The following is a 16,382-nucleotide window of genomic DNA, read 5'->3' as shown; positions in this document are numbered from 1 at the left end:
GTCCCAGGAACCACACATCCAGTGCCATAGGCCTCCGGCTCTTATAGGGGGAAGATGAGAACCAGACCCTCATGCGTCCCCCGACACCAGCTTCCTTCTTGGGGCTGCTGTAGCAGCCTGGCCGCCTTGTGCTGGAAGAGCTTTGTTCTGCAGACAGGACTTCCTCTTCTCCCCCTGGGAAGGGGGGTGGGAGCCGGGCTGCGATGGGAACAGTTACCACGGAGACAGTTGGTCCATACAGGGGGGGCACCCAGCCGCGGGGGATCACGGGAGGCCGCAGCTCCGTCTGATCCCTGCCAGATGTTGCAGAGTTCTTCAGCTCGCTGAACTGACAAGGGCCTAGGTGCCCAGGGACTCTGAGAGGATTTGGGGCATATGGCAGCACTTTCTGAGTCCCCAGGCCCACTCTGAGAATGGACAGGGCCGAACTTCCTGCCTGGTGGCTCCCCGATCTCCGTGTGACCTCCCTTTTCCCTTAAGTGCTGGGGTTGAGAGAGAAGCCATGGGGTGTGCCTACTCATCTCCGCTGGACGAGCTCCACCCGAGGTCAGTGCTGGCCTGTGCGGCCTGGGCAGGGCCACTGTGAGAGGGCTCGGTTTCCGAGGACACAGCCAGGGCTGCATTCGCAGGCTGCATTTCCTGCTTCCTGGAGGCCAGGAAGGCCCCGCCAACCCCTGGTGAAAGGCCTGGTGTGAGCCCTGTCTGGAACTTTAGGCAGAGAAAAGCCATTGCAGAGCAACCTGCAGCCTAGACCCTTGGGCTAAGCAGAAGGGATCTGCTCCCCTGGGCCCCACGCAGGCCTGAGAGTGGGCCAGTCACCGCAGGGACTTAGCCGCTCTGCTCTGACACAGGGTCCCTTTAGCCTACCTCGGGGTCCCCCTTTCCCCATATCTGCCTGTTCCCCAGGAGGCAACCTGAGCAAGGCTGGGGGAAGAGAGGGCCCCTCCTCTCCCCCAGGCCTACAAGGGACATGGCCATTCCTCCTGAGAGGCTTGCTCTGGTGGCAGAAAGGGTTCCTGCCTTCACCACACTGGGATGTCTTCAGGCCTGCCCCGGTGATGGCCACAGTGACCCCTGAACCTGCCTGCTCTAGGCAGTTAGAGCCGGGCCTGAGAGCCAGTGCTTATATGGTTCTCATCGGGGGGGTCCTAGGTAGCCCCTCCTCCTCCCATTACAGCCCCAGGCCCTCCATGGAGGAATGTGCAGCTGTGCCGTGTCCACAGTGCAGGTGCACATACAGTTGCACATGCTGGAGTGACTTACAGACGTGACGGTGTCACGTTCAAAGTGTAACCCAAACCTGTGGGGCCTCTGGGGTAGGAGGTCCTGGCCGGGATGCAGGTGGGTTCCACCAGGCCATGTGGACAAGGGGCACAGAAGTCCTTCAAGGGGCACGAGTTCCTGTCCATCAGGAGTGGGCAGGCTTGGCTGTGCAAGTGTTGCTATCCAGGCCTTGGGTTAAGTGTCAAGGGTCTGGGGGTCTGTACTAGCACCCAGCTTTGGCTTGCTCACCTGAGAGTGTCCCATGCCCCTCCCAAGGCACCTGCACCTATTCTTACAGTGCTTTCTTGTGTTTCAGGACCTCTTCTGTCAAAGAAAGCAGCTTTGTGGAAAAGATGAAGAAAACAGTGAGTTGCATGGCCCCTAGTGGGTGAGGGGTGGGTGGGCGCCTCCTCCAACCCAAGCCACAAAGTTCTGCTCTCCTCACTTTGTCCGAATAAACCAAGGTCTAAGAATAGACCCTTCCTCCTTAGCAAAGTTTGGAGTTTTTAGATTAAAAAAAAACTCACTGGACGTGGTAGTTCATGCCTGTGATCCCGGGCTGGGGAGATAGAGGCCAGCCTGAGCTATGCTGTGAGGCTCTGTCTCACAAAACAAAAACTGATACGTTGGGAATTGGTTGTGTGTAAGGCATGGTGTGGATCTGATCTGCCTTTCTCCCAGCTCACCACTAGAGCGAGGGGGTAACTGTTTCTGGCCTGGCTGGCAAATCTACTTTGCATAAATTCCAGCACTCATTTGAATACCCTGTCCTCAGCCAGGCTTAGTTTTCAGTTTTCCTGTATACGTTTTATATACATTTATTTTAAGCTACATTTGAGATACAGTCTGTCTGCCTTACAAAGTAACTTCTTTTTTGTTTGTGTTTGATGCCATCATCGGGTTTGAACTCAGGGACTGGGCACTGTCCCTGAGTTTTTTCACTTAAGGTTAGCACTCTAGCACTTGAGCCACAGCTGCATTTACGGCTTTTTGGTGGATAATTGGAGTTAAGAGTCTCACAGACTTTCCTGCCTGTGCTGGCTTCAAACCACAATCCTAGATCTCAGCTTCCTGAGTGGCTAGGATTATAGGTGTGAGCCACTGGCACCCAGCCAGAGTCTCCACTTCAAAATAATAACAATGTTTCTGGCTGCCATCATAAGCACTTACTTTCCTAGCCCTGGTGTGGAACCCAGGGCTTGTGTGGGGTAGGCGGTTGCTGTATCTTAGCTGTGTCCTCATCACCTGGCTCCTGAGCCAGCCCCGGGGAACACAAAGGCTGAACATGTGCAGACTGTCTAGTTTTCATTCCCTAAACAATACCGGAGTTTACCTAACATATACACTGAGCCAGCCATAGAAGTGATTGAGGTCACAGGGTGCTATGAATAGGCAAATAGTACACCCTTCATATTTATTTCTGTGGGTGGTGGCTGTCCTTGAACCTGTCTCCACCTCCACCAGTACCACCAGGAGGAGTGGATCTTATTGCTCTCTTGGTCCAAACACACAGGCATACAAGACAGGCATTCGAGACTAGATCTAATGGCTCAGGAGACTGAGATCTGAAAATCATTCATGATTTGAAGCCAGCCTGAGCAGACGAATCCCAGAGACTTGTACCTCCACTAAAGTAGCAGAAAGCCAGTAGAGGTGCACTCACTCAAGTGGTAGAGTACCAGCAATGAGCAAAAAAGTGAAGCAAGAGAGCAAGGCCCAGTACTGGCTCAACAACAAAACACTTCTTGATTAATTTCAAGGGTTTTTTGGCCAGTCCTAGGCTTGGACTGAGCACTGTCCCTGGCTTCTTTTTGCTCAAGGCTAGCACTCTGCCACTTGAGCCACAGCACAACTTCTGGCCGTTTTCTGTATATGTGGTGCTTGGGAATCAAACCCAGGGCTTAATGTATACGAGGCAAGCACTCTTGCCACTAGGCCATATTCCCAGCCCCTAATTTCCAGGTTTTTATGTAACATCATGTTGTGTTTTTTCCCACGTCATTAAAACCATGTCAGGCTAGATACTGGGGGCTCCTGCCTGAAATCCCAGCTACTCGGGAAGCTATGAGATTGAGAATCATAATTCAAAGCCAGCCTGAGCAGGAAAGTGAATGAGACTCTTTTAACTACAATTAACCACAAAAAGCTGGAAGTGGAGCTGTGGCTCAAATGGTAGAACACTAGCCTTGAGCACAAAGCTCAGGGACTGTGCCCAGGCCCTGACACACACACACACACACACACACACACACACACGCACGCACGCACACACACGCACACACACACACACATCCCCCCCCCCCCCCGCGATCCATGTACTGTGAGACTCCTGATCACTCCTAGGGGGGTGTTTGGGGTGCAGTTCATTCCCCCTGACCACACAACTGTGGTGGTGAGATGCCAGCTGGAGTGACTGAGGACTGGAGCTGGGGAGGAGGGTTTCGTGCCCCATGCTGACCTGTGCATCTGCTCCCCAGGGGAGGAACATCGTTGTGTTCTATGGCTCCCAGACGGGGACTGCCGAGGAGTTTGCTAACCGGCTGTCCAAAGATGCCCACCGCTACGGGATGCGGGGCATGGCAGCAGACCCTGAGGAGTATGATCTGGTACGCCCTGGGCATACCCTGCCCTATGGAGGCGGGCATGGGATGCAGGCAGCTTGCGTGAGGCTGGAGTGAGAGCAGGGTCAGGAGACCTGGGGAGAGCCCAGCCTGAGCCACAGCACTGGGGCAGGGGGCCCTTGCTGGGGGAGAGGCTGGCAGGGAGCCAGTGGTCCTGCCGAAGCCCCTATGCCACACGCAGCAGGGCTGGCTAACCCTAGCCACCCCTCATTCTCCCCTCCCTTCTGCCACTTGCTCTGTCCCCTTCTCAAATATCCAAGCTGTGCTGTGCCCCTGGAGTCCTGAGGGGTGGGGGCGATTTCCAGGGCATGCAGAGTGAGCCATCTTCTGGGAGCCCCTGGCTGTCCAGAGGCCAGCCACTCCCAGCTCTGCCCACCGTGGGCTCTCGCATTTGCTGTCCCCTTCCTAGAAAGGTGCCTGTCTCCACCAACCTGGGAGGCAGCTCTGTCCTGTTTTGCCTGGCTCTATCACCACCACCACCCTCCCGGTGTACCACCCATTGCCCTGCTTCCAGCCCTGTTGGCCTCCCCACCAGTTGCCCTGTGGGCCACCATGGGCCTGACCCCCGCAGGCATGGTCATGGTGGCGGTGGCCCCTTGTGTCCCCAGGCTGACCTGAGCAGCCTGCCAGAGATTGACAACTCACTGGTGGTGTTCTGCATGGCCACCTATGGCGAGGGTGACCCCACCGACAACGCCCAGGACTTCTACGACTGGCTCCAGGAGACAGACACAGACCTCAGCGGCGTCAAGTATGCGGTGAGTGGCCCAAGGAATGCTGGGGGCGCTGCCCTCATGTTGGAAAGGAACCCTGCTCCTCATTCAGTTCTTTTGGACTCCATTCATTCTGACCCAGGCCCCAGCCCCCATAGGAGCTTCTCCTAAGTCCCCAGCTGGCCACTGATAATGTTGTTTGTTGGAGACAAAAGGACAGAAAGTTGTGGTGGGGTGCAGTGCCCCCTGCTGGTCGCTAAAGGTGTCATGGCCCCATGGAGGGGTCACCTGTGGGTTGCCAGCGTCCACCCACCACAAGCCCTTCTGAGTGGCCAGCCTGAAGGCCATGCCTCGGATTTATACCTCTGCCCACACAGGTGTTCGGCCTGGGAAACAAGACGTACGAGCACTTCAATGCCATGGGCAAGTACGTGGACCAGCGGCTGGAGCAGCTTGGCGCCCAGCGCATCTTTGAGCTGGGCATGGGCGATGACGACGGAAAGTGAGTACCACACCCCAGGAGGGCAGGATCCCCAGCCTGTACATGGGACACCCTGGGGTTACAGGTCAGAGGCAATGGGGTGCAGGAGCACAAACCCCATGCCAGCAGAAAGTCAGGGATGTGCTTCACCAACAAAGCCAGGAGCACCCCCATCCTTCACTCCCACCCTGGGACATCACTGTGTCTAAAGCAGCCTCACACAAGCTCCACGGTGGGCCTGGACACTTGTGGACTTCCTTCCTGAGGTCTTGGTTTACACTACTGGGTAGGCCCTGAGGAGTGAGCCCTGGGTGCTGGAGAGGTGCTTAGGATTGGGGTTCAAGAATGCCTCACCCATCTGGTGCCAGACATGCTTGTCGTGTCCCTCCCCAGCTTGGAGGAGGACTTCATCACGTGGCGAGAGCAGTTCTGGCCGGCTGTGTGTGAGTCCTTTGGCGTGGAAGCCACTGGAGAGGAGTCCAGGTAAGCAGAGGCCAGGTGGGGCCTGACCTGGGCAGCCCTGGGGATATGTGGCAGAAGCTCACTCAGAGTCAGGAGGGTCTTCCCTGCCTACCCACTGAATCACCTGGAAGCTGCTCACCCCACACCCTGCCACAGGATCCCCACTTCAGGCCAGCCCCTTCTCTCTGGACTGAGCCCCCAGCCTCAGCCTTGCTGTCCCCTCCCCCAGTATTCGCCAGTATGAGCTCATGGTCCACACGGACATGGACGCTGCCAAGGTCTACACGGGCGAGATGGGCCGCCTGAAGAGCTATGAGAACCAGAAACCGTGAGTAGCAGCGGTGCCCGTGGTGTGTGCGCGTGGTCTCAGGTAGCTTGTCCGCCGATTGGGCCTAGTGGCAGGACCCACACTCCTCACATCCACTGCATGAGCACAGCTAGGAGCTGGTCCAGGGAGCGGTGCCGCTGCCCACTGGCCCCTCAGCAACCCCACCATAGCCAGCCTGGGCCAGTATGGCCTCGGGCAGTTTGTCCCTTCTCTGACACCTTGCTCTAAGGACACCTCAGTGCCCCCTGAGTTTTGGGCAAAGCCCCCCACAGACTTGTAGCTAGGTCCAGGATTACTTGCCTTGATTCCACCCCAAAACTCTGATGTTCCTCCCGTGGGCCCTGAGTCTTGCTCAGCACCCCGGGTACTGCCCACACTCCAGCTAGTGCTGCCCCAGGCCTCCCAGGACCTGAGTCAAGCCCACAAGCCTTACTGGGCCAGAACCCATGTCTCACCTAGGTGGGCTGTCTGGACCCAGGCAGCTTAGGGCTGCCCTTGGCACCCTCTGCTGAGAATGGGGGTTTAGGTCACCTAGTTCTGCCACACTGCTGTGCTGATTGGCCTCCGAGAGCCCTTGCCATATGGGTGAAGCCCAGAGGCCCTGGCCCACTCTAGTCGCTGTGCTTTGTGTAACTGGAAGGTCTCATGGGGACAAGGAGAGTCAGACCAGAGCCCTGGGGTCAACAGAACCCCTCACCCCCCAGGCCCTTTGATGCCAAGAATCCATTCCTGGCTGCGGTCACCACCAACCGGAAGCTGAACCAGGGAACTGAGCGGCACCTCATGCACCTGGAACTAGACATCTCAGACTCTAAAATCAGGTACCTGCTGCCCCCCGGCCGCCTTCTTGCCCCAAATACCTGCCTTCCACCCTCTAAGCCTATGCCTCCCTCAGGTACGAATCTGGGGATCACGTGGCTGTTTACCCGGCCAACGACTCTGCCCTCGTCAACCAGATCGGGGAGATCCTGGGTGCAGACCTGGACGTGGTCATGTCCCTCAACAACCTTGATGGTGAGCTGGAGACTCAGGCACTACTTGGGCCTGCAGCACTTACTCCAGGACTCCTAGGGTCTGGTTTTGTCCTTTATGCCACGCCTTATGCCTGTGGTGAAAGGAGAGAATGCCTGAGTCCTAGAAGCAGAGCTGGTTACCCCATATAGCTGGGGAAGGGGCTCTGCTCCCTCCCTTCTCCGCCTCCTGTGCAAAAGATGAGGCAGCAGTGCTTGCTGCCTGCTAAGTCCCTTCCAAGGTGCCGTGAAGCCCAGTCTCCCCCCATCGATTCCTGGGAACTGGGCAGGACTGACCCCGCTTCCTGCTCTCACAGGCAGAGCAGAGCAGGAAAGAGATTGTGCTTGTCCACTGCCTGCCCAGGCCCCTCTGTGGCACCAAGCTGCGCAGTCCTGGGGCAGCCCCACCTCCATGGCACCCTGACTGCTCCCCAGGGCTGACCACTCCAAATTCTGCCTCCCACCCTGCAGAGGAGTCCAACAAGAAGCACCCATTCCCCTGCCCCACCACCTACCGCACTGCCCTCACCTACTACCTGGACATCACCAACCCCCCACGGACCAACGTGCTCTATGAGCTGGCGCAATATGCCTCGGAGCCCTCAGAGCAGGAGCACCTGCGCAAGATGGCCTCCTCTTCAGGGGAGGGCAAGGTGAGTGCCCTGTGTGCACCCTGCGCACACGCATGCCTCCCATACCACCATACTATGTGGGTGTGTCCCACCTACACTTTGCATAGACATGCCCACTCATGCCCCCACCCACCTCATATAGACAGGCTCCTATGCCCTGCCCACACCTCCTGTTGAAATGTCCACACTCCCCATGCCCTGCCCACCCCTCCCATGCACTGCCATCCAAGCTATCCCTCAGGTAGACATGCCCATAGCCCCCCTGTGCCGTCTCCCCTGGACACACTGTGTCCCCCACAGGAGCTGTACCTGAGCTGGGTAGTGGAGGCCCGCAGGCACATCCTGGCCATCCTGCAAGACTACCCGTCCCTGCGGCCCCCCATTGACCACTTGTGCGAGCTGCTTCCCCGCCTCCAGGCCCGGTACTACTCCATTGCCTCCTCCTCCAAGGTGAGCACTGCCCGGCGGCCTAGAGAGGAAGTGGGCCTGGACAGGGTGGGACTGAAGCCCAGGCATGCCTGCTCTCACTGCCCTTTCTCTAGGTCCACCCCAACTCTGTTCACATCTGCGCCGTGGCCGTGGAGTATGAGGCCAAGTCGGGCCGCGTTAACAAGGGGGTGGCCACCAGCTGGCTGAGGGCCAAGGAACCTGCCGGAGAGAATGGCCGCCGGGCCCTGGTGCCCATGTTTGTGCGCAAGTCCCAGTTCCGCCTACCCTTCAAGTCCACCACGCCAGTCATCATGGTGGGCCCGGGCACTGGCATTGCCCCTTTCATAGGCTTCATCCAGGAGCGTGCATGGCTGCGGGAGCAGGGTAAATGTGCGGGCCTGGGCGTGGGGAGGGAGCAGGCACCCGCCCCCCTTCCCCCCCCAACTCACTACGGCCCCCCAGGCAAGGAGGTGGGGGAGACACTGCTCTACTATGGCTGCCGCCGCTCGGATGAGGACTACCTATACCGCGAGGAGCTGGCTCATTTCCACCAGGACGGCGCACTCTCGCAGCTCAACGTGGCCTTCTCCCGGGAGCAGGCACACAAGGTGAGTGGGCCGCACTGAGGTCCGGGCATGGCTGGCCATGGAGCCACCACCCCTGACACCCCGTCCCCACAGGTCTATGTCCAGCACCTGCTCAAGAGGGACCGGGAGCATCTGTGGAAGCTCATCCATGAGGGCGGTGCCCACATTTATGTCTGCGGGTGAGTGGGGGGCCAGGTGGGCATCCCTTCATCTTCTAGGATTACCCCTGCCCAGGGAAGTGGGGACCCACTGCCTTTCTGCCCCCAGGGACGCTCGGAACATGGCCAGGGATGTGCAGAACACCTTCTACGACATTGTGGCTGAGTTCGGGGCCATGGAGCACAGCCAGGCGGTGGACTACGTCAAGAAACTCATGACCAAGGGCCGCTACTCCCTGGATGTGTGGAGCTAGGAGGCTGACGAGCCCTCCCCACCCACCATCCTCACTCCCTCTGCTGGCCTCGCCACAGACAGGTCCAGCCAGACTCCTTGGGCGAGCCCCAGGCAGCCCAGCCCGGGCCCACCAGGGGACCTGGTCTCTTGGGACACAGGCCCTGGGCCATGTGCAGGTGGGACTGTCCTTGGTTGGGCTGGGACCTGGCCCTGCCACATAATTTTTGAATGAGTGTAAATAATTTTAAATAAGCTCTGGCCCTTAGAATAAAGTTCTGTTTTCTGTATGTGCCTGGTACTGTTTGTGTGTCTCAGGGGCCTTCCAGGGTTCCCAGGGAACCGAGAGCCCCAAGAGTGTGCTGGGGGGATGCTGATCCCTGCCCTCCTCCAAGGATTACAGCAGCCAGCAAGTGTCTCTGTGCCTCTTTATTGGGGCTAGTGCCTCGCTTCTGCAAGTGGAGATCAGGCCCAGGTCCTTTGCAGAGCCCTGGGGGGCAGGACCATCCCCCACCCCCGGCAGAGGGCGCTCCGGGCCTGCGAGTGCAGCCCGCTCATTCCTTCTTGCTTCCGTGCGTCTGGCTGTGGAACTTCTGGTGCACGACCCGCAGGGTGGTGAAGAAGTTGCCCAGGAAGAGGAGGAGGAAGGTGAGGCCACACATGAGCACCTGCGGGAAGCTGGCATTAGCACTCGGTCAGGATGCCCACGTGCTCCCCGCCCTGCCCGGCTCACCTGCCACTCCTTGCACTGTGGGTCCTGGGCCAGGCTGAACAACGTCAGGGCGTTGAAGAGCTGCCAGAACTGCACGGAAGGGGCTTTGCTCAGTGGACTTGCACCCACACATGCCCCGAGTCAGGCACATCATGGACAGGGGGACACCAGGCCAGACTTACATGTCCAAAGAAAAGGAAGGGGAGCAGGAAGGTGAGGCCCCGCCACATCCAGGACTGGAAGCCCTCTGTGGGGACAAGGCCAGGCAGAGTGACTGTGCAGGCCCCAGCACGTGGGCCTGGCCCTCACAACTAGCCCTGGGGGGACTGAGCCGTGGCCACTCACCCACAGTGAGGTCCATGGTGTGGCGTTCCCCCAGGGCGCGCAGGCGGTACAGGCAGCCGCTCTGGTAGTAATACTGCAGGAACTGGACAAAATCTGGGGGCAGGGCCGGTGCAGCCTCAGTGCCGCCCTGGCCTCAGCCCTGGGCTGGGCGCCTGCACTCCTCCCCTCTGCCCTGCCCAGCACCTCTGCACACTCACTCTGGTATATGGAGAAGGACAGGAACTGGTTCCGGAACTTCTGGTACATGAGCCCTTCGGGCCTGAGGAGAAAAGAGGAGGTTGGGGGACACCAGCCCAGCCCACCCCACACTGCCCCATACTGTCCTGCCCCAAGCTGGCCGGCCTCCCCGCACCCAAGCCCTGCACACTCACCATGTGAGCATGACGCCCGACAGGAATGTGGACACGTAGTGATGAAACACCCACCAGCCTTTGATCCTGGAGGAGGGAGCCACTGTCACCCCTGTCCCCAGCCGGCAGGGCTCAGCCCAGCGCCCGCCCTGCATACCGGGAGCCATTGGTGATGAGGACACTTTCGCGGATGGTGAGTGTGCAGTAGTACCACACCAGCAGGAAGTTGAAGGCTGCATCCGTCACCCTGGAGAGGGGTGTGGGTGGGTGCCAGGCCCAGGAGGGAGGGAAACACAGGTGGAGGGCCGGGGAGGGGCAGGGCCCGGGAGGAGGCTGGTGGCATGGCGGCCCAGGAGGGGCAGCACCCACCTGGAGTTGAGCAGGAAGCGGCAGGTGAAGGAGGAGAGGATGAGGATGATGGTGAGGTAGAGCTTGAACTTCTCATACTCATCTTTGTAGGCAAACCTGGGGTACAATGGTGGGCTGGGCTGCCTGGAGGCCCCTCCCTCCCTAGCACCCCTGCAGTGCACCGAGGGAGAAGGGCCTGGGAGGAGGGACATACTTGGCCTGCTTGCTCAAGAGTGTCACGTTGACGTTGCCGAGAACCAGGTTCAGGTACAACCTAGGGGATAGGAGACAAGCTGAGGCGCGGCCACCAACCCCAGTGCCAGCTGTGAGCCCCAGTGCCCGGCTGCTGACTCGCCACCTTCCCACAGCACTCTAGCCTCATGCCTGGCTGTCCCCAGTCCAGGTGGGACTCTGGGTTTCTGAGCTTGCGTGACCTCCTGCCACTGTCCTGCATCAAGATGCCTGCAACCTCAGCCCTGGTCTGTGCAGCACCCCACACCCATGGCCACCCACAGCCTCTGGGAAAGCCAGGCCCCAGCTGCGAGGATCTCAAGTTCCCACCCTCTGCCTGAGAAACACCACAGCAGAGTCCCGGTTGGGCTCCCAACCGCTCCACTGGGCTCTTCCCACTCAGCCAGGTGAAGAGGTAACCAAGCCGCACCACACAGCACCACACAAGCCCAATAGGGGACCAAGCTGCAGACCCAGCTTGTTCCCAGGAGGAATGCTCAAATCCTTGGCAGACCTTCCAGCCTGTTCCTCCACCTCCAGCCTCCACCTGCCCCTTCCTGCACCTCCACCCCTCACCTCCCACAGACAGAAGTGACAGCCACACATGGTGACACACAGTGACCTGCACACCTTAGTGAAAGCTGACCCCCCCATCTACCACTTCTAGTGACCTGTCCCCTTCCACACACAGCAGATTCTCGAGCGCTGCAGGGCTGGCCCAGCTGCCAGTAGCAGCTGCCTGGCAAGCACAGGCCCTGAGTTCAAAACCTAGGACAGGGGAGAAATAAAAGCCATCCAAACTGGGCTGCCTCTCCACTTCTGCCTCATATCAGTGTCTACTTTCTCCCTTCCCCAAAGGATAACCCCTGACCTCTGGAAGTCACCCCATCCTCACAGTGCCCCCTACTCCCATCTGACAGTGGCTTGTAGTCTCCTCTGCTCAAGGACAGCCCTGACCTTTCTACAAGCACATGGCACCTTCGCCCCCCTCCCCCGCCTGCTGCTGTGCCCAGCCAAGTGCTACTGCCTGGTGCCACCTCTGCTCTTATCAGCCCCCTCCCCAAGCTCTGCTGGGGCACCTTGGGATGGGGGAGGAAGCCTCAGGGCCTCAAGATTGCTAGACAATCACTCTATCATCTGAGCCAGCCCGTTTCGCTCATTTCTCAGATAGCATCTTGTTCTTTCTGCCTCAAGCCGTCCTCAAACCATGATTCTTCTACCTACATCTCCCAAGCAGCTGGAATTACAGACACGAACCATCATTCCCCATGCTCTTTGGCATAGGGTCTTATTAGCTCTTCTGCCTGGGCTAACCACAATCAATCCATGTCTGCCTCCCAAGCAGCTGAGACTACAGACATGTACAAGCACATGGGCCCCTAGTCACTACATTTTGTCCCAGACATTTTGTCCAATCTTCCCAGACCCTCACTGCTCTGTCTTCCCACTTCTGTCTGGCTCACTCTTTATTGCTAAAGACAGTCTAGATGTGGAGCTTTCTCTGACCTGCGGTGCTGGCTTGGGTGGCCTTCACTATGTCCTTATTCCTCCCTTCACAAAGCCTCTCACCATGAGCTGTCAGGACTGGACCGAACTGCTCAGAGAACACTGAACTCATGCTGTGCCGCAGCCCTGTGCTTCAGGCTGCTCCCCTGGAGAGAGTTTAGGACAGTAGCTGGAGTGGAACTCACCTGGTTTTGGTATGTTTGCCTATTTTTTGTACTGCGAGCTTGAATGTAGGACCTCAAACTTTTTTTTTCATTTGCCAGTCCTGGAGCTTGAACTCAGGGCCTGGGTGCTATCCTGAATTTTTGTGCTCAAGTCTAGTGCTCTACCCCTTGAGCCACAGCTCCATTTCAGACTGGAGATAAGAGTCTCCATGGACATTCCTGCCCGGGCTGGCTTTGAACCATGGTCCTCAGATCTCAGCCTCCTGAGTAGCTAGGATTACAGGTATGAGCCACCAGTGCCCAACTTTGTACCTCAAACTTTTTTTTTTTTTTTTTTTTGCTGGTCCTAGTGCTTGAACTCTCAGCCTACACACTATCCCTAAGCTCCTTTTGATTAGGGCTAACACTCTACCACTTGATCCACAGTACGTGCCACTTCTGGCTTTTTGTGTGACTAATTGGAGATAAGAGTCTCACGGACTTTCCTGCCTGGGCAGGCTTTGAACCAGGATCCTCAAATCTCAGCCTCCTGAGTAGCTAAGATTACAGGTGGGAGCCACTGGCACCCGGATAAGGACCTCAAATATTTTAGGCAAGTACTCCATAGCTTGAGTCACACCCCAGTCCTTTTGCTTTGGTTATGTTTCAAATAGGTCTCACTTTTTCCAGGGGCCAACCTGGGCCATAATCCTCCTATTTATGCTTCTCCCTAGCTGGGTTGACAAGTGAGAAGCACCGCACTTAGCTTTTTATTAGCTGAGAAGGTGGGGGTGGGGGGTTCGCATGAACTTTTTGCCCAGGCTGGCTCAAACAGCAATCCTCCCCACCTCAGACTCCTGGATAGCCAGGATTGTAGGTGTGAGCTAACAAGGTCTAGGAACCCAGGCCTACCCCACCCCACCCCGTCTTTTTTCTTTAGATGTTTCTAAGATAGAGTCTTAACACATTTTTTTCCTCAGGGCTGGCCTTGGATCATAATCCTTCTACCTATGCCTCCCTCTTGAGTAGCTGGGATCTCTGGTGTGGCACGATACCACTCTACTTACCCGTTCTTCTTAGGCAGGTAGGCTTCCATGTCAAAGAAGAGGCCTTGGCGCTCCTTTATTTGGTTCTCGAGCTCCTGCGCAGCCTTTGAGGCCTCTGAAGAGAGGGCCGTTCTGCATCTGTGGGTGGGGCTGGCATCACAACAGCCCTGCCCACCCCACCAGTCCCATTGGAGGGCAGGAGCCAGGCCAGGAGTTTCCAGCCCAGTGGTGCCAGCTTGCCACCCCACCAGGCTGGATGCCCTCCCCCAGCTGAGGGGCCTCACTTCTTCAGAACCAGGGCCAGCTCTTGGAGCCGCTTCTTTTGGCGTGTGATGGAGCTGGTGCAGTTGTTCTGCAGCTTGGTCAGCTCCTCCAGCTTCAGGCGGTACAGCCGGTGGGCCTCCTGTGGTGGAGGGAGTGGGCGCCAGGGGCAGGCAGGCTGACAAGCCGCAGCTTCCCAGGTGGCAGGACTTGCTATGCAGAATGTCCTGGGAGCGCAAGGCCCCCTGCCATAGTGCTCCACCAAAATGTGACTGCTAGACCCAGAGGTCCACTTCTGGACAGAGTGGTTGCCTGAAGCCACCCCTTGCACTCCAGCTCCTCCTCACTACCCAGTAGGGTGAGAACTGGAGGTGGTGTCTCAGGTCATCCAAGATCCCTTCTACTTGGACATTCCTCAGGCTTCCTCCCAGGTTAAAGGTCATTGCCCCAGTCCCCTCCCCTCTGTAGCACCTTTGGCCGGAGGGCACCCTGGGCACTTTGCCCTGGTGGGCAAGTGTCCACCAGGCACAGCATAGAGACAGGGCAAGGGGCAGAATGGGCAGCATGGCAGGGGCCTCAGCCAGCTCCACAGCTCCAAGTCTGGGCTGCAGAGGCCTCCAGGGAGCAGTAATGGCAGCAGGCTGGGCAGGGGACAGCCATGGAAAGGCCAACAGGCTGGAACCAGTCCAAGAGAGGCAAAGGTCTGACCCAGTCTCCAGCTGGCTTGGGCTCTGCTCTCTGGGTCGTTCCTCATACCCAGGAGGCCACCACACCCCCTGGAACTCCCCCATGTGTCACCTCTGCCATCACGGCCCCTTTCTCCTGGGATGGTGACAGGAGAGTGTCCCCAGCGGGCTGGGGACAGAGAGGTCCCGCACAATTCCCATCCAGACAGTTCCTGGGTCCCTGCGGGCCCACCCAGCCCACTCCCCAGCAGCCATGCCGACGGCGGGGTTCCCCCCCACCTCCCCCCCCTCCCCCCGGCCCCTGTTCTTCCTTGGGGACACCAGCCCCACTCCAGGCCTGGCTTCTCCTAACCCAGCCGGGGGCGGCCTGCGGGGGGGGGGGGGCGGCAGCCCACTAGGGACCCAAAACACTGGGCTCGGCGGGTCCTGGCCCGGGCGGCGGCTCTCCAGGAGGGTCAGGGTCCGGGGTGGATCGAGGTGCAGAGGTCGGGGTGGCCCATTGCGGAGTCCCGCCGGGACGTGCCGGAGAGCAGGGCCGTACCCGGGATGACTTCCGATCCCGAGCCTGACCTGGAGCCGGCCACCTGCCCCAGGGCTGGGCCGTGTCCTCCGAGACTTGACCGCGAGCCGGCCACCTGCCCCGGGGCGGCCCGACCCTTGACCCCGCGCAGAGGGACTTGGCTCGGGATGTTGAGCAGCGGCAGTGGGTGCTCACCTGGATGCTCTGGAAGTCCCGCTGCAGATCTACCCAGTCCTGCAGGCAGCTGCCCAGCGGGCCCGGGGGTGGGGGCTGCATGGCTGCCACTCCACCGGCCGCAGGGCTCCGGAGTCCAGGACGCCGCCTCAACCCCGGCCCGCCTGAGGCGCCTCCGCCGCCGCCCCCCGCCCCCTCCGTCCCTCCTTCCCGCCCCCCCCCCCCCCCCCCCCCCGTCGCTTCCGGGCCACGGCCAACGGGAAAAGGTCCGGCGCAGGCCGCGCGCTGACCACGCCCCCTGAGTCAGCCAATCAGAGCGTGGGGCGGGCCCTCCGGCCCTGTGCGCAGCCCACGGGAGCGGCCTCTGCCTCGACTCTCCGCCGGCCCGCCCGTGAGGCCTCAGGCCACGCCTGCTTCCGCGCTTCCTCCGAGGCTCCCGGGAAGGGGTCCTAGGCTCCCCTCTCTGCAGGTTTATATATATATATATATATATATATATATATATTAATTTTTTGCTTGAACTCGGGGCCTGAGCACTGTCCCTGGCTTCTTTTTGCTCAGGGCGAGCACTCTGCCTCTTGAGCCACAGCGCCACTTCTGGCTTTTACTATATACGTGCTGCTGAGGAATCGAACCCAGGCTTCCTACATGCGAGGCAGGCACCTTACCGCTGAGCCACATTCCCAGCTCCAGATTATTATTATTATTAATTTTTTAAAACAGTTTCACTGTGTAACCCAGGCCAGCCGGAGCTCAGCATCCTCCTGCCTCGGCCTCCGGGCAGCGCCTGCATCTCTTGCGGTTCTCTTTCCAGCGCCTTCCTTAGCCTGGTCCCCGGGATCCCGGCCACTCACTGCCCTTCCTAAAACAGGGCCAACTCCCCCGAGAGTCCTGGCTCCACCGAGCCACCCAAGGCTCCATTCGTCCCACACGGGTCAGGGTCTGTGCTGTCGGGAAAGTCCTTCCCCAGGGAAACCTCAGCCCTAGAAGGACCCCCTTATGAGGGTGGTGTGGCTCTACCCCATGTACTGTGCCAGCCTTACCCAGAGGTGGGGGGGGGGCGGCAAAACTGAACCCACCCCAACCCCCAGGCTTCCCCACCCCACCCTAAGTGCCTTCCCATTGTTCCTGGGAAGATGCTGAT

At 58.9% G+C, this 16,382-nt stretch overlaps 2 protein-coding genes across 4 annotated transcripts in view; one reads left to right on the top strand and one right to left on the bottom strand.

The window, feature by feature from the left end:
• LOC125368100 (NADPH--cytochrome P450 reductase) overlaps window positions 1-9,206 on the top strand; it is a 42,162-nt gene extending 32,956 nt beyond the window's left edge. For both annotated transcript variants that reach the window (XM_048368959.1, XM_048368966.1), the window contains exons 3-16: window positions 1,580-1,628; window positions 3,741-3,869; window positions 4,493-4,642; window positions 4,975-5,099; window positions 5,472-5,561; window positions 5,770-5,868; window positions 6,573-6,689; window positions 6,764-6,882; window positions 7,350-7,531; window positions 7,811-7,960; window positions 8,053-8,323; window positions 8,402-8,547; window positions 8,620-8,705; window positions 8,794-9,206. In XM_048368959.1, coding sequence (XP_048224916.1) covers window positions 1,580-1,628; window positions 3,741-3,869; window positions 4,493-4,642; window positions 4,975-5,099; window positions 5,472-5,561; window positions 5,770-5,868; window positions 6,573-6,689; window positions 6,764-6,882; window positions 7,350-7,531; window positions 7,811-7,960; window positions 8,053-8,323; window positions 8,402-8,547; window positions 8,620-8,705; window positions 8,794-8,938 — 1,858 coding nt within the window. In that variant the 3' untranslated portion in view covers window positions 8,939-9,206. The remainder of the gene's footprint in view (window positions 1-1,579; window positions 1,629-3,740; window positions 3,870-4,492; window positions 4,643-4,974; window positions 5,100-5,471; window positions 5,562-5,769; window positions 5,869-6,572; window positions 6,690-6,763; window positions 6,883-7,349; window positions 7,532-7,810; window positions 7,961-8,052; window positions 8,324-8,401; window positions 8,548-8,619; window positions 8,706-8,793) is intronic.
• Window positions 9,207-9,326: 120 nt separating this feature from the next.
• Tmem120a (transmembrane protein 120A) lies at window positions 9,327-15,417 on the bottom strand. 2 transcript variants are annotated; one of them, XM_048368987.1, is made up of 12 exons: window positions 15,260-15,417; window positions 13,882-14,000; window positions 13,619-13,735; window positions 10,886-10,945; window positions 10,693-10,788; window positions 10,481-10,570; window positions 10,345-10,410; window positions 10,171-10,232; window positions 9,974-10,066; window positions 9,811-9,875; window positions 9,650-9,718; window positions 9,327-9,584 (listed from the first exon to the last, which is right to left on the bottom strand). In XM_048368987.1, exons 1-12 carry the CDS (start codon window positions 15,338-15,340, stop codon window positions 9,471-9,473), a joined length of 1,032 nt encoding a protein of 343 aa, XP_048224944.1. In that variant the 5' UTR covers window positions 15,341-15,417; the 3' UTR covers window positions 9,327-9,470. The 2 variants fall into 2 exon arrangements, with proteins under 2 accessions (XP_048224944.1, XP_048224952.1); XM_048368995.1 differs by lacking the exon at window positions 10,693-10,788.
• Between the last annotated feature and the right edge of the window lie 965 nt (window positions 15,418-16,382).

This window comes from Perognathus longimembris, chromosome 1 (genome assembly GCF_023159225.1).
Source record: "Perognathus longimembris pacificus isolate PPM17 chromosome 1, ASM2315922v1, whole genome shotgun sequence".
NCBI lineage: Eukaryota > Metazoa > Chordata > Mammalia > Rodentia > Heteromyidae > Perognathus > Perognathus longimembris.
The sequence above is the reverse complement of the archived record's forward strand: the minus strand, read 5'-3'. Positions and strand labels throughout refer to the sequence as shown.

What these genes read in the sequence shown, in the direction of transcription:
- Tmem120a (XM_048368987.1), bottom strand. Translation starts at nt 15,340, where the DNA reads ATGCAGCCCCCACCCCCGGGCCCGCTGGGCAGCTGCCTGCAGGACTGG. An exon ending in CTGGCCCTGGTTCTGAAGAA is followed by an intron (nt 13,736 to 13,881) that starts GTGAGGCCCCTC and finishes CCCCACCCACAG; the next exon opens with ATGCAGAACGGCCCTCTCTT. An exon ending in CACAGTGCAAGGAGTGGCAG is followed by an intron (nt 9,585 to 9,649) that starts GTGAGCCGGGCA and finishes AGCTTCCCGCAG; the next exon opens with GTGCTCATGTGTGGCCTCAC.